General features: G+C 31.7%; 1 protein-coding gene across 1 annotated transcript in view; it reads right to left on the bottom strand.

Annotated features, from left to right (window-relative positions):
• Positions 1-16,495, bottom strand: part of LOC122502145 — a 111,409-nt gene that overhangs the window by 55,523 nt on the left and 39,391 nt on the right. Inside the window, exon 2 of the mRNA XM_043612063.1 lies at positions 1,768-2,334. Within this exon, the coding sequence (XP_043467998.1) occupies positions 1,768-2,334 (567 nt within the window). The remainder of the gene's footprint in view (positions 1-1,767; positions 2,335-16,495) is intronic.

Raw genomic sequence — 16,495 nt, 5'->3', positions numbered from 1 at the left:
AATAACATTTAGAACATTGATTTGTAGAGTAATGAGACAAGGCCTAAATACGGTTGTTTAAATGTTGTTTATTAAAATCCCAACTAGTTTCGAACCATATATGGTTCCTCTTCAGGGGATGAACAATTTTACAAATACATTATCCAAATATTGGACACATCATAAAGAGATTTCAAAGAGGATTAAGATATCCAATATTTGGATAATGTATTTGTAAAATTGTTCATCCCCTGAAGAGGAACCATATATGGTTCGAAACTAGTTGAGATTTTAATAAACAACATTTAAACAACCGTATTTAGGCCTTGTCTCATTACTCTACAAATTAATTAATACGGTCAAACAAACAAAAATTACTATTTAGAACATTGTTATTCTATCTGATTCTCTGTCTGCAATAAAACCTCTTTTTAATTATTTTAATTCTTTAAGCAACTTTTCTCCCCCTCTTGAAAATTTAGATAAATATATTTTCATGCCCACAGAAAAATTATCAATTGAATTATACAAATATTTCTACCAAATTAAGGGAAACTACGTTTAGACAACTCTTAAGGTTTTTTTAATATATATCAAATTTTATCCCACTTTTTCAATATTCACTCTTACTATTTTTGTTTTGCTGTTGACATTAACCTTTCTTTCCCTATTTCAATCTCTCTTTTTTCAAATCTTTTCCTCGCCAGAAGTAAGACAAACATGCATTAATCTCCGTCTAAGGCTGAAATTCCATCAGTGACTGGATTAACATACTCTTAATCAAACAATAAATGGAATTATATCCTCTCTTTACGACCCACCCACCTCCAATCATATCAGAAAGTCCATTTACAACAAACTCCATCAGAACACAGTATCATTTTATATCTTAATGATAAATAGTGTTTTCGTTGTACTCTTCCACATAATGATGCCCTTCTTGCAATTTAATGCAAGTAACAAGCATCTACAGAAGACTATTTGGCAGCTGATATATGGAAGGTGGAAATTTACGCCTTTGGGATCGTTTTTTACGCAACTTCTACAAATTACACTTAACATCCATCAATTTACAAACAGCATTTGAATCTCCCGCTATTGGACTTTACCGCTTTTCTTATGACGCATGCCTCGCTGCACTCATGCTTTGCTGTCCTATACATGCTTGCTGAACTAGTCAATCTCACAACTCATTGCTATCTACAATCAAAATCCTCACAGTAGCTCTATATGTGTTTTATCTATGGCCATTTGTTTAATCAACAGGCCAACTAAGAAGAAGAAGAAGTTATGTACCTAATGTCGATAAAAAAGATTCAATATTTAGACGTTTCTGAAAATGACCACATTTCATTGGTGTTTACCAACAATGTGAAAAACTAACCTGAACCCTGTCAGTTTTAATTAAGTTGCGTATCAAAACAAAACGACACATTCTCTCGATCCAACTGGGTCGAACTCCAATTCACCTAATAAATTGTTTGACTCAATGTAACTAATGACTCACATCTTATCGACTCGAATGTATTATTTAATAAAAAACATGAATCCTGAAGCCTGAAGCATTCAATTTAAAAACTTTAAAAAAATAAAAAAGTATTTAAATACTTTACCGCCCTCCCTTGAATAAAGAATGGTATTTTGTAATATGGAAAACATTACTAATGTAAAATAAAGTGTTCATTAATGAATTTTCAAAACATTCCTTACTATTTAGATAATTAAACTGCATTAGAATTAATGATAATTTTTAAAGATAAAAATGAAATTAAAAAAATTCATACATACTCTGTCTTCAGCTCCAGCAATCCCACTAGATATAGCTTTCAGTGTTCTCCACATATCGCCAGTTGACACATCATTTTGGTGTTTTGCTTTAATTGGTTTCGTGGTGAAATTTCTGGAATCAAGTGGAACGTTTGTAGCACCAATGATACGTCTTTTATCAAAAATTTTCCTTTCTGAAGGATTTTGATCAGAAACTTTATCTGTTGTTTTGCTAAAGATTTGTCCAAAAAATTTATTTTTATTTGATTCCTGAGTATTACAAGTTACAGTATTATTCTCCTTTAGTTTTCCACTTTTTTTCGCAGAAGCATTTTTCTCCTTTTTCTTATTATTATCATTTTCATTTTCTTTCTTTTCCGTCGCAATTAAAGGTTTTTCTTCCAAAATTGCATACAGAGTGGCTACAATGAACCTTGATCCACCTAGATCTTCTTCTACAACCTTAGTTTTGCCAAATTTAGATTTCGTTTCCTTTCGCAGATTAAAAACAAATTCTTCATTCCATTGAGGCCAGGACTCATTCTTTGTTGTTGTTTCATATTTTTCTTTACCTGGTAACAGTTTTACCTATTAAACAAAAATTAATTTTAAATATGAATAGAATAATTTAAATTTTCTTTATTTTATACTATATTTTTCTTTTTGATTTTAAAAAACTTCTCAGAAAAAATAATTAATAATAGGGTGGTTGCACCAGTGGTGGATCAACTGAAACAAAAATGGTAATTTGTGCAAACGCGTTTGTATTTAAATGAACTTCAAGTACCGGTAATTGTTAAGGGAGGTTGTAATAAATGTTAAGGGTGTGGATTGCTCGTCGGTCAGGGTTCGTTTAAAAAATTTTAACATTTTAATTACAGAATCGAAACTTCAAAATATATTTACAAAACACAAATAAAAGTACAAAGAATTGAATAAACTCGTCTACGCGGAGACGAGAAAAACGACGTAAACGTAATATCGCGAACATTAACGAAGTACGTAAAGCGACATAAATTCGTGCGTTAACCGTGATTTCGACGACGTTGACGATTAGTTTAATTTACAATAAAAAACATTAACGTGCGAGACGCGGATTTCCGTAAAAGAGTAACGCGGCGAGTTACAAAACGATAAAACGATAACATAAAGCAAACGCGGATTTTAGTATAGTAACGCGGCAAGTTACAATACAATAAACGACATTTCGGACAACGACGACTTTCGAAACGGCACCGACAGTTTCGCGGGAGAGAGCGTTACAGGACCAGAAGTAACACCTCTTTAGCCCTGTTTGCGGTAAAACCGCTTGTGGTAATACCACTTTTCTCTCATTGTGGTAAAACCACTTTGAGAGCTCCTACTGCGGTAACACCGCTTCGAGAAGTGAAGATCTCGGACCGTGCATTCGGGGTCCTCGGTTCGGTGCGTTGTTGGAGGGAGAAGATCTCGGTGGAGAGACATACTCGCTCGCTATTGGTCGTAGGCTGAGCGCACGCGAACAATCGGCACTCAGGAGCGTACAACAAATTTCTTGCGTCGAATATAACCATATTTTAAATACGATTAAATAATAATATTTTGATTTCGCTTCATTATCGTCACAAGGTGTTCTGATCATAAGGTAATTTGAAAGAAAATTTAAGTTTAAAGGTAAGGGAGCATTCATAAATGATGTCACGCAATTTTTCGGGATTTTAGACCCCCCCACCCCTGTCACGCAATTTTATGCAATTTCACATGTAAAAATACATTGTGTCACGTTTAGTAGAGACCCCCCCCCTACTCCCAAAAACATGACATCATTTGTGAACGCTCCCTAACAAAGCAGTTCTTTAATTACTATTGTGGTGATAGGAAACAAGAGTTTTCCTTAGAAAATATACCTTAGATTCGAAGGTGTTTAAAGGTATTTGGGCGAATCTATTATCTCATTTTACAATTCACAAAATCTATTAGTTTACAACTGAAACGTGCGTTAAATAAGAAGCTTAGGATAAAATGTATAAGTTATAAAAATAGAAACTTAAAAATATAAAATAACAAGACATTTTTTCTCTTATTGTATTCAAAAAGTAAGTGTTATAGCCGAACAGATGTAGACGCAATTAGAGTTTATGACGGTCAACCTAAGGATCCTTTACCTTGGGTACTTGACTGTCTTGACCAAACTTGAGACTACTTGACACTCCTTTTTTGTTAATTTCGAAACGCCCTCAAAATAGCAATCAACCAATAACATCTATATTTGTAAAACCCCACTACATTAATTTTTTGTAATTTCAAAAATGTACTTTTCCAAGGAAAAGAAAATCAGAATAAAAACTGATGTTAAACTGAAAACGTCTCTCAGATTTAATAAATGTTAAAATGTAATTGCAACCCGTGTCTTTTATCTTTTGGCGTGGCTTATTACTTTAACACACGTGCAAGGTGTTCATAATAAATAATAAATTCTTGCCTAAACATTCAACTAAAAAACATGGTTCTTCGAGCCGGATAGACTGCAAAACAAACGTTGGTCTATTCGAGACACGTATTGTCATATCATGATCGCAAATTAAGTGAATTTATATTAACACTCGCCGAGTTAAAGCATTATGCAATCCGAATCAAAAACGGAAAAAGTGAGCGTTAATCACAAAGTGTAAGTGCGTAATTCGAAATTCAAAGTTAAGAATTCGACGTGCAAAAAACTTCATTACGCTCGCGTAATTCAGAATTCAAAGTTAAAAGTTCGACGTGCTAAACTCGAGTGAGTGACTCAAAATTTAAGATTTACAGAACTCCAACTTAGTGAAGTGTGTGGACATATGTGAACTTAAATCAATCACACAAGGAAAATAGTAATATTTTCCGACAAAGTTTAATAATTAAACATCATAAGACTATGAAAATCTACAACACAACAAGTGAATAATCATCATCATCATCATCAAGGCAGTCAGGGAAAAGGGATCCTTCCGAAAGCAGCTGATCATTGGTCCACGAAAGCAGCAAATCTCGGCTAAACTACAAATTGTAAGGCACCTCAAGTAAGTCCAATATTTTAATGTGTCTTAATCCTTTTATCCTATCCCAACCGTGCAATTCAGTAAAATCTCAATCAGAATAGAAATTTTATTTAATCGGTTAATTAAAAGAAATATTAATAATAACATGCCTTTAAGCGAAGAAAAACTCGCTTCCCTAAAAAATTCGCGAATTCCGCGGGGGTATAGAGATCTTTTATGTATAGGTCAAATCGAAATTGTAGGACAAAAGACGAAATTGCAAAAAACAAGGTTAGGTTGGATAATTTCCGGAAAAATAACTGCGGAGAATATAAATAATAAATTCAACAAATGCATGTTTACACACACTTCTTAAAACACACTACACAAATACATGACAAAATTTTGAGAAATTGAGGAGTTACAAGACAAGAAATTTCTATCAGAAGAAGAATTCAAAGTTAAGGAACATTTTGATCAGAATACATTGAAAAAATGTTTAAACAAATCAAACTTGACAATCGCGACAGAAATTTGCAACTTACTTATCTTGTGGCGGGAAAATTCAAATGAAGAACTGCAAGTATTTGTATTTCCAGTAGTTTTATTTGGTTGTGCTTTAGCACCCTTTTTAGCAACAAGGGTCCTCAATCAATTAGCTGAGGACGAAAAATTTTTCATTAGCTAGTAAAATTTTGAAAGAAGACACTTATGTAGACGATGTTAATACAAGAACTGACAATATTCAAGGCGTGATAAAATTACAAGACGAATTAATCGGGATCACAAAGGCAGGTGCTTTCAATTTATGAAAATGAAGTTCCAGCTTTTCTGCATCTTGCTGTGTGATTACTACATTAGCAAGCTTTACACTTCACTGGTTAGGTCCCAGGACAGTTATCTTTCTTCTTCCTACTGACATTGCCGAAACTCTATTCAGGATCTCCTGGACATCTGTTGGCTCTGTAAGACAATCAAGATCGCAGATCTCCAAAGTTGTTAGCCGATCCACAATCTGTACCTTATGCAGGTCACCAATCACCCTTGTCATCTCATTGGTGAAGGTCTCCTTAGGGAGCGTTCACAAATGATGTCACGTTTTTGGGGGTAGGGGGGGGGTCTCTCCTTAACGTGACACAATGTATTTTTACATGTGAAATTGCGTGATAGGGGGGAGGGGGGGTCTAAAATCCCGAAAAATTGCGTGACATCATTTGTGAACGCTCCCTTAGCAGAAGAACCTCTAAGTTTGATAAAGGGGTCCCCCTTCTTGGTGGGTACAGCTTCCACACAAATCGTATTGCTTTTTCTGGGATCACCTCATCACGGATTTTTCCCAGAATTGCTGCGAACGTCGAACCTTCAGTCACCTTAACGATCATTAATGACCTCTTCTGTGGCCTTACTTTTTTCTGTGTTTGGCCCTTCGGCTTTTTTAAAGGTCCTTCATTCTTCTTTGAGTTTTTATTTAACTCAGGACTGTTCCTCTTCTGATTCTAACCTTCTAAGACGACAATTCCCTGACCGCATCAATTGTTGGTAGAACCTCTCATCTACTTTTTTGCAGCTTCGTGCTTCTCATCACAAACTTCAGCATCTTACTGGCCTCTTCCTCCATTCTTTGAATTCAAGCTGCTTCCTTCCTCCACAGCCTTATAGCTTGGTCTCGATCTTTATTGCAGCAAGAAATGTCATTAGCCAAAGCATTACTGAAGACAGAAATGCAGCTGGCTTGACTTGTAACGCTGCTCGTACTTCCTCGTCTATCTACTTTTTCCAAGACCATTCTTGGTACCACCAACGCGTTGTTGCCGTCCTGCATGCTTGGGCCACTAGTCACCGTTCCCACGCTAGACGCTTGACGATCGGAACCAGTGAGGGATTTATCTGAAGCATTACCCCGCAGGTACTCTTCCATGTTTTTACAATCGCTCATACTTGATGTTTGTCCCGTATCGAGGGACTATCAGGCCTTAATAGGGTACTACCATCTGGCCAAGATGGGTCCTGAACCGCCCCTGTTAATTACATAGACGTTATAGCATTGCCGAAGCATTGATGCGACGTCTATGATATCCGAGGGCACGTGAACATGTTCATTCGGACGTGGAGGTCGATGTGTCTCTCCAAGATAGTAAGAAGTTTCCACTGAGAGAATGCATCCTGGTATCTCTTCACAGAGTTTACCCTCTCTCACATTAACTTATTATCCGATTTAGACAATAAGGAAATAAAGGCGTCAGGTATACAATGGAATTGAGAAACCGACGAAATAACTTATAGTGTTAGAGCCAACGAATTTAATTCGAAAATCACGAAAAGAAACGTTTTGCCAAATATTCCTCAATTCTATGACCCAATTGGTTTATTAGGGCCGGTAATTATGGTCGCGAAAATAATCATGCAAGCCATATGGCAATGTAATATCGAGAGGGATGAGACTTTACCTCAAAACATATTTACAAAATGGAATGATGTAAAGAAACAATTGCCAATGTTAAATGACGTAGAATTTGACAGGAAAATTATAATACAAAAACAAATTTGTGTACAAGTTCACGGATTCTGTGATGCAAGGGAGAAAGCATACGGTGCTTGCATTTACATAAGATCCATTGACAGAAACAGGTTAAAAGCTATTCGCGTAAAAGTTGATGATGATTTTCTATGGTATGATTCATCAATAGCCTTGCAATGAATTAATACACAGCCAAGCTCGTTAAAAACCTTTGTTGCTAATCGGGTCTCGGAAATCAGGGTAATTACTAACAATGCATTGGCGGTACACACCTTCACAAGAAAATGCTGCCGATTTTCTGTCTTGTGGTCAGCTACCTGTCGACTTCTTAGAAAACACGCTTTGGAAATTGGGTCCCGAGTGGTTGAAGGAATATACTTCTCAATGGCCTAATAACATTATAGAAATTGTCCCTTTAATTGAAATAAAAGAAACTCGCGTTTTTAATCAGGTAGAAAGGCCTCGATAAAGCGATCAGAGTAACAGACTACGTTTTGCGTTTTAAGGATAGACAGCTACGACAAAGTTTAATGTCATCTTTTTCAAAAGCTTTTTCACAAATATGACAAATTGTTGCTGAATTGAATTGGTTGTAAAAAAGTTAAATTTTCCATTGGAATAATATTTGTAAAATAAGAATTTGCTTTTTCAGCTAATTGTTTTAATTCAGTCATGAACCAATCAACATAATCTGGACCTCGATAATATTTAAATTCTGAAAGAGATTCATCAAAATTGCAATGTACATAGAAAGCGAAACTTGTTGGGATATGTTTTTGATACGTTGATGTGTTGGTGTGTGTACTTGCTATAGGTTCGAAGAGACTTTCAGTGTCAGCATACACGACAAAGGGAACTTTTTCTTTATTTCTATAGTTTTTAAATTTTAAAATTTTATCCTCTTCTTTAGGTAAAATCACTTGACACTTGTTTATTTTATCACAATCCAATTTATGATTATTAAATGATTTTTCGTGTACAAAATGACATAAACATCTATCACAAAGTAACGTTCTATGACTGTTTTTTGAGATCTGTGAACTTACTAAACGAGATAAATTATTGATTAATGCATAATAATAAACTTTATTATTTTGAAAATTATCATCATCCTGTAAATCAATTTCAGTATTTTTAACCATTAACAAATGATAAGTAGGTTCATGTGATTTGTTTTTACTTAAATAAAGTGGAACAATTTCATTCTTTTTATTACTTTTATCAATTCCATAAACATTTATACTCAGGTTGTTTAATTTTTCAAATTTTAGAATATCGCTGAGAGAAATGAGGAATACAAAATCATCAAACTTTAAATCAGTATCTTTAAAGTGAGGGTATGAACTTGTACGTTATTCCTTATTCTTTTCAGCTGGATAAGTTTGTGCAATGATGGACCATAAAAAACATTGTTTGTCATTATTTATAACATTAATAACAGCTCTTTTATCAATTATAAACTTTGGCATTCTTATAAAAGTTGAGTACCCAGCCGCAAGAGGGACATACTTATTTATATTAACATTTAAGTTTATAATTTCATTTAAAGACCAACCTGACTTTTTTTGTTGAAAATCATCAATATTAACTAGAAGCTTTTCACGAATTTTATGATCAAACCATTCATCAAAGTTTGTTGATTCTAAAATTTTTGAATTTCTAGTATTGAAATATTTAATATCTTCAATTTCCTCACCTTCTTCTAAAACAGTATAATTTGCCGCAAGGACAACATTAACTTTCATGTTTCCCATCTTTTTAAACGCATTTTTGAATCGAGAAATAATCATTTTCTTTGCATCACTAAGAAAACTGTCTATATTTCTGTTTTAAATTAACAACTACACCTGTTCTAATTCGATTCTCAAAAGCATTCTCTAATTCTTTCCACCTGATCCATCTTTCATCCTTTTTAAATAAACCAGATCCTGTTCTTCTTAATTTCTTCAACTTTCTGCTGTTTGCTTTCAATAGTCCAATAGTTGACAAAATCTTTCTTTTCTCTCCACATGACACGGATCCATTTCTTAACAATTTTTTTAACAATATAATGTTCTTTACACTAATATTTATCCAAAAATTTAATTCCTCCGTTGTAGTTCTTTTACCTAATGATTTAAAAGCAACGTTCACAATTTTCACAAAATCTTTACAATAACTGGAGCTTTTATCAGTTTCCATAACTTTAATTGCTGGGTTTAATTTTTATAAATTAACTTTTATCACTTGAATTGAAACTTTTAGTTTTTTTCACTGTAAGCAAAAAATTTTGCAAAATAGGTGGAAAAAATCAATTTTTTGAAAATTACCGCTTTCTATTACATTTAAGGGTAAAAATAGTTATTATAAAAAAAAGGGTATAAAATTCTGAGCAATTTAAAAAAAAGTGAACTTTGTATGTAGCTCAAAAATTGACCGATATATGCCTTCGCAAAAAACCCGTTTTTTCGTGATTTTAGCCAAAATTGGCTTTTTTTTTAGTTTTTTCAGAACTACTTCTAAAATAATGATTTTTTTGAAAAATTACCAACAGAGGACTTAAAGCTGACTAAATTCCTGACAATTTGCGACAAAGAAAAACAAAATAGCTTTAATAGTTTTAGAGATACAGTCTCTCAAAGTTGACCCTTTTTGAGGTTAAATTGCAAAAAAATTCTGTTTTTCGCAAATAAATATAAGTTTTTGTTATGTTTTTAATCTAAACATACAAACGTTATAAAACAGCTGTTAAGTTCATAAAAAACATGTAAATATACTTATTTAGGAGAAATTTAAAAAAGAACTAAATTTTACTATTAAACGGTCATGTATTTTGAAGTGATTTGTTTATTTTACAGTTCATCCACGCATAATTTAATCATGTTTAATAATGTTTGTATGTTTAGTTTTAAAACATAACGAAAACTTATATTTATTTGCAAAAAACAGAATTTTATGCAATTTAACCTCAAAAAGCGTCAACTTTGAGAGACTGTATCTCTAAAACTATTAAAGCTATTTTGTTTTTTTTGTCGCAAATTGTCAGGAATTTAATCAGCTTGAAGTCCTCTGTTGGTCATTTTTTTAAAAAATCATTATTTTAGAAGTAGCTCTGAGAAAACTAAAAATAACAAATTTTGGCTAAAATCACGAAAAAACGGGTTTTTTGGCGTTGGGCATATCTCGGTCAATTTTTAAGCTACAAGGTTCACTTTTTTTTGTAAATTGATCAGAATTTTATACAATTTCTTTTTTATAATAACTATTTTTACCCTTAAATGTAATGGAAAGCCCTTTATTTTGACCCCAAAATGAAGGGTTTAAGCAAAAAAAATTTGGAGTCCTGAGATAAAACGTGATATGCCTTCTTTTTCGACTAATTTGACTGGAATATTTAGCAATTTCTTACAGTAAGATGTTTAAGCGCACTTGAATTTCACTATGCTCTGCTGATAATATGTTTATCAGCCAACTTAATACTGCAGGAATGATTTCGTTTAGAAAAATTGCCTTCATTATATACCTATTTATAACCTATTTGACCTATTTGACCTTGATACATTTCGTAGAATTGCAGTAAGATTAAAAGCATTCTTATAAAAAGTACCAATAATGTTTGTAAAAATTCCTTAGATAAAACTTAGTCAAAACTAAACTTTTTAGATAAGAATCTAATAAACAAGATATCAAATTACACAAGCAAAAATTCTAGGAAGTATGACGTCATTTCTGGCTCAGCATCACCGTTTGAACATAACCCCTTCTGTGATGACATATCCACCTCAGCCTCACGGCTTGAATATTACCCCCCCCCCAATGGGAAAATTCCTTAGATAAGAATCTAATTAACAAGATATCAAATTACACTCCGCACGTCAACACGGACAGAGCTCTAAACAAAAATTGCTTTGATAGATTTAAACGTTCTAGGGCTTAAAAGATTTCTACATTCATGTACTTTAAGATGCCGATGGGCGTTTTTTGCAAAATTCTATTTCCGATGCCAATAGAACTGTCAAAAGTCAAATGGTCCAAAAATTTCAAAATACTTTTATGAATTAAAAGCAAAAAGCGAGGTAAATTATTCTGTAACTCATTCTTTAACAGTTTTTTAAGGTCCCCGAATATAAATCTTAAGTTTTTTTTTTAATCTAAAATGTCGGATCCAATATGGCGGACAAAATTCAAATTTTATCAGATTCGATTAAAACTTGTTACTCGGTGGTTTTTAGGGTCGCTGATTACGAATATACACTACCGGTCAAAATTGAGAGACCATCCACTTTCAGGTGATTGAAAAACATTTTAAAACATAAAATGTATGGAAACTAAAATATTTTGCTTTTTATTTTTTGAAAGATGATAAAATTTTGAAAAGAACAAGATCTTTCAGAAGTCATTTAGCCAATATTTTATTTAGATATTTTTAAAAAATCGTCATTTTGAATGTCTTACAAAAATTTGAATAACTATTAAAATAATGAACGCTTTTTAATGATCTTAAGCTTATTTTAAAGGTCATTTGCTACACTAGAGTAGAACGGGGTGAAATAGCCACATTTTTACATTTTAATTTATAAAATCTGAATTTAAAACTTTTTTCTCAAATTTCCAATTGGCATTGAAAGTTTAGTTATTAAGCTTAAATATTCTTGACGGAAATATTTTTTATCCCATGAAAGGACTAAGTTATAAGACTTTTACGAAAGCTCTGCAAATGGCTTTTTTGTACCACCTGGTGGGGGGAGAAAGCCACTTCGCGATTTTAGCAAAATATGTTATTAATTTTGATATTTTTATAGATTTCCTTTATTTACATGACAAATAATCTTATTTTTAAAATATTTTAATAAATTTTAAAGAGCTTTTATCAAGAAAAATTGAATATTATGTTAAGTTTACCTGTTTTCGATTTACACTGACAAGTTTTTGTACCTTTTTTTAAAGTCTTCCTTAAATTTCACCACAGATGCCATATTTTGTTGCAACCGTTTTTTCCTTGTTTATTTTTAAAGCACTTTATACTACTTTTTTGTCGTGTTTAATTAATTTTATTAAGTAAACACGCGAAAATTTTGTAAAATTAGAAGGTTAGTTTAAGTAGAAAACAAATGAATTTCACATAATATTCAATGGCTTTTGTCCCTGACTTTTTCACCCCCAAGACCAGTTTTTGTAAAAGCTAAAATAAATTTTTAATTTAGTTCAATTTCCAAAAACTAACATTGTATACGTTTTGAGTATAGTTTTCTCCTTATGTACAAACATTTACTTTTATTACCGGTTCTCTTAAACAGGTTGTAATATAATTAGTTTATAATCTTTAACGTCCGAGATCCTTTATAAATTAAAGCAAATTAAACGAAAATATTCGGACAATGAATAAAATATTTATTTACTCCAACGTTTCGAAATCTAAATGATTTCCTCTTCAGGGAGTCTATCCAAAAAAATATACAAAATTAAACAATAATAAAAATTACATACATAATTAAAAAAAAAAATAAAAATAAATAAATAAATAAATAAATAAATAAAAAAAAATAAATAAAAAAATAATTTAACAATACATAAAATAAAAATTATTGTATAATTATCTTACCAAAAAAAAAAAATAATAGTTAAAACATACGAAGACTTAAATTTCATATGCCCTGACGATGGAGTAGAATCTGGAGTCAGAAAATTATAAAGGAACTTAATATTCATAAAATAAAGTTGGTTGTAATATGTTTGAAAAGTTCATCGAAATATTATACGCAGAGCGACTCAAAAATTAAAATTACAATAAAAACTATATTACTTTAGGTACAACATCCAAACTAGTATCAAAAGTTGCGCATTAACTGATATTATTTATATTCTAAATAGCTGATAAATCGGTTTAATAGTTTTCAAATAAAAGTCAAATGGCTTTTTTGCACCCTGGCTATTTCACCCCGTTCTACTCTATAAGAATTACTTATAGGCATTAACGTGTAATTTTTTTCTTAGAAAATGCAGGCCGTCAAACTTAGACCAAAAAAATTCAAAAAATTTGGAACAATCTTTCTGTACTAAAAACTATTTTAGAAAATATATAAAATTTTATATAGTGTAGATTTTATAAGAAAATTTAATAAAAAAAATACGTTTGAATTTTAAAAATTATTTTTCTGTAAATAAGAATGTTTCAAATTTTTTATATTTTTTTGGTTCAAGTTTTTATTTTAGAAGTTATTCAAATTTTTGTAAAACATTAAAAATGGCGTTTTTTTTAAAATACCTAAATGAATTATTGGCCAAACGACTTCTGAAATATCTTCTTGTGTTCAAAATTTTATCAACTTTAACCTCTTCAGTGTGTAGCTAAAATATAACAAAATGGTCCCGAAATGTGTAAGACCTTCTTGTGAATAAATTTTCATGACACTGGGTACTAAGGGGTTTTTTGGGGTCGCTGATTACGATGCCGGTGTTAGTTTTAAAAAATTCAAAATAGCGGATCCAATACGGCGGTCATGGTTTTGAAAAATTTATTTGATTCGCTTAAAATTCGTTACTCGGGGGTTTTCGTGGTCGCTGATTAAGATTCCGGTGTTAGTTTTTAAAAATTCAAAATGGCGGATCAAATATGGCGGTCACGATTATGAAAAATTCATTGCATACGCTTAAAATTTGTTACTCGGGGGTTTTTGGGGTCGCTGATTACAATTCCGGTGTTAGTTTTTTAAAATTTTAAATGGCGGATCCAATATGTCGGTCATGGTTTTGAAAAATTCATTGGATTCGTTTAAAATTTGTTACTCGAGGGTTTCTGTGGTCGCTGATTACGAAACAGTTATTAATTTTCAAAAATTGTAAATGGCAGATCCAATATAGCAACTCATTTTTCAAAATTCATTAGATTGGTCTGAAAATTGTTAATCTGGAATTTTCGGGGTCGCTGATTGCTATAATCCGATGATAGGTTTTCAAAATTCAACAAAGAGGATCCAATATGGCAGACGATTATTAAAAATGATGTACTTCGAAAATCTGACTTCAGAATCGTGATCAGCGAGCTAAAGAATCCCTGAGTAAGAATTTTTAGAAAAATTTATCCACTATTAATATTTTAAAAAAATTTTGGCGGACATTTTGGATAAAAAATCATGTATTTTGATAATCTGACTTCAGAATCGTGATCAGCGACCTCAAAAACTCCCGAGTAAGAATTTTTAGAAAAATTTATCCACTTTTAAAATTCTGAAAAATTTTTGGCGGACATTTTGAATAAAAAATCATATATTTTTAAAATCTGACTTCAGAATCGTGATCAGCGACCTCAAAAACCCCCGAGTAAGAATTTTTAAGAAAATTTATCTACTTTTGAAATTTTTCAAAATTTTTGGCGGCCATTTTGGATAAGAAATTATGTATTTTGAATATCTGACTTCAGAATCGTGATCAGCGACCCCAGAAACCCCCGAGTAAGAATTTTTGCGAATATACGTTAAGATGTTTTTATTGTTTGGGCCATGACGTGTATACACGTCATCCACAGTTTGGGCTAGGCCTGTGCGGTAAACCGGTATACCGGTTTTTTTTTCGGTATTACTGGAAACCGGTTTCCGGTTATGTATTCCCGGTTTAAGGTTTTGTTTTTTTAACCGGTTTTATTTTTTAAACCGGTTTTTCAAGGAATACCGGTTTTATATTCTAGACCGGTTTTTCAAGAAATACCGGTTTTATTTTTTAAACCGGTTTTTCAAGAAATACTGAATCTAACCGACTTGCGCATTATGCCTGCGCAAAAGTGACATAACGCCAGAACAGAAACAGATGATTGAGAAAGATTAATCTTTTTTGTTTTTATTAGACATACAGTGATTTTTTTTACTTAACAGATCAATTAAAAATGTTGTTTTTGAAAAACAACCTGATTTTTGTAATAAACCAAATTTTCTTAAACCAGTTTTCTTTTTAAATAAAATGGTATTTGAAAAACTCGTATTCAAAAAACGGTGTTTTTAAAAATACCGGTATTTTAAAAAAATACCGGTATTTCTTAAAAAACCGGTTTAAAAAAAAATACCGGTATTTTTTTTAATACCGAAAACCGACTGAAGAACCGGTTTTTTCAAAAACCGAAAACCGGTTATGGATTTTTAATACCGCACAGGCCTAGTTTGGGCAAGTTTTTTTCATGACGTGTATACACGTCATCCACAGTCAAGGGGTTAGAAAAATGAGCACAAAAAAATTTTAGTTTCAATAAATTTTATTTTTTAAAACGATTTTCATTCGACTTAAAATTGGTGGTCTCTCAATTTTGACCGGTAGTGTAAAGTCACTTTTTAAAAATTTAAAATGGCGGATCGAATATGGCGAAAAAAATTTTAAAATTTGATCCTATTCCCTTAAAACGTGTTACTCGGGGGCTTTTGGGGTCGCAGATTATGAATATAAAGTTACTTTGTAGAAATTGAAAATGATGAATCCAATATGGTGGACAAAGTTTTAAGTTTGATCAGATTTAATTAAAAAGTGTTACTCGGGGGTTTTTAGCGTATCTGATTACGAATTTGAAGTCACTTTTAACCCTCCTGCGTACCTATTTTCACCCATAAATTTGTTTCCAAATGCACAAATTTTCCACACTGTTGGATTTATCTACAATTTGATACCTAGGGGTTTTTGGGGTCGCTGATTACGAATCTGAGGTCAGATTTAAAAAATTCAAAATGGCGGATCCAATATGGCGGATGAATTTTTAAAAAATTGTTTGATTATAATGAAACTTGGTATCTACAGGTTTTTGAGGTCGCTGATTACGAATATAAGGTCAAATTAGAAAAATTTAAAATGGCGGATCATCATAATGATGTTTTATGAATATAACAATTTAACACATATTTAAACAAATAATTAGAAATGTTGATTAACTCCTTGCACAAAAGACTTATTAGAAACATGCTTTTTCCAAATTTTAAAATTTAACAAAATCAGTATTATTGTAAGATTCATGTTTGTTAGTTGCAAAATTCGAGGTATATTATTCAGCTTAGTTAATTGCAAAATTAGAAAAAATTGAATGTTTCTAGATGTTTTTGTAAAAAGTTAGTAAATAACAACATTATTTATTTAAACAATTAAATAATCGTTCAATTTATAAAGAATTTTCATGTAATATTACTCAGCCTTGTTAATTGTAAAATTACAAAAGAATATTGCATGTTTCTAGATGTTTTTGTAAAAAGTTAGTAAATAACAACATTATTTGTTTAAACAATTAAAG

Source organism: Leptopilina heterotoma, unplaced genomic scaffold (genome assembly GCF_015476425.1).
Source record: "Leptopilina heterotoma isolate Lh14 unplaced genomic scaffold, ASM1547642v1 Lhet_106, whole genome shotgun sequence".
NCBI lineage: Eukaryota > Metazoa > Arthropoda > Insecta > Hymenoptera > Figitidae > Leptopilina > Leptopilina heterotoma.
The sequence above is the reverse complement of the archived record's forward strand: the minus strand, read 5'-3'. Positions and strand labels throughout refer to the sequence as shown.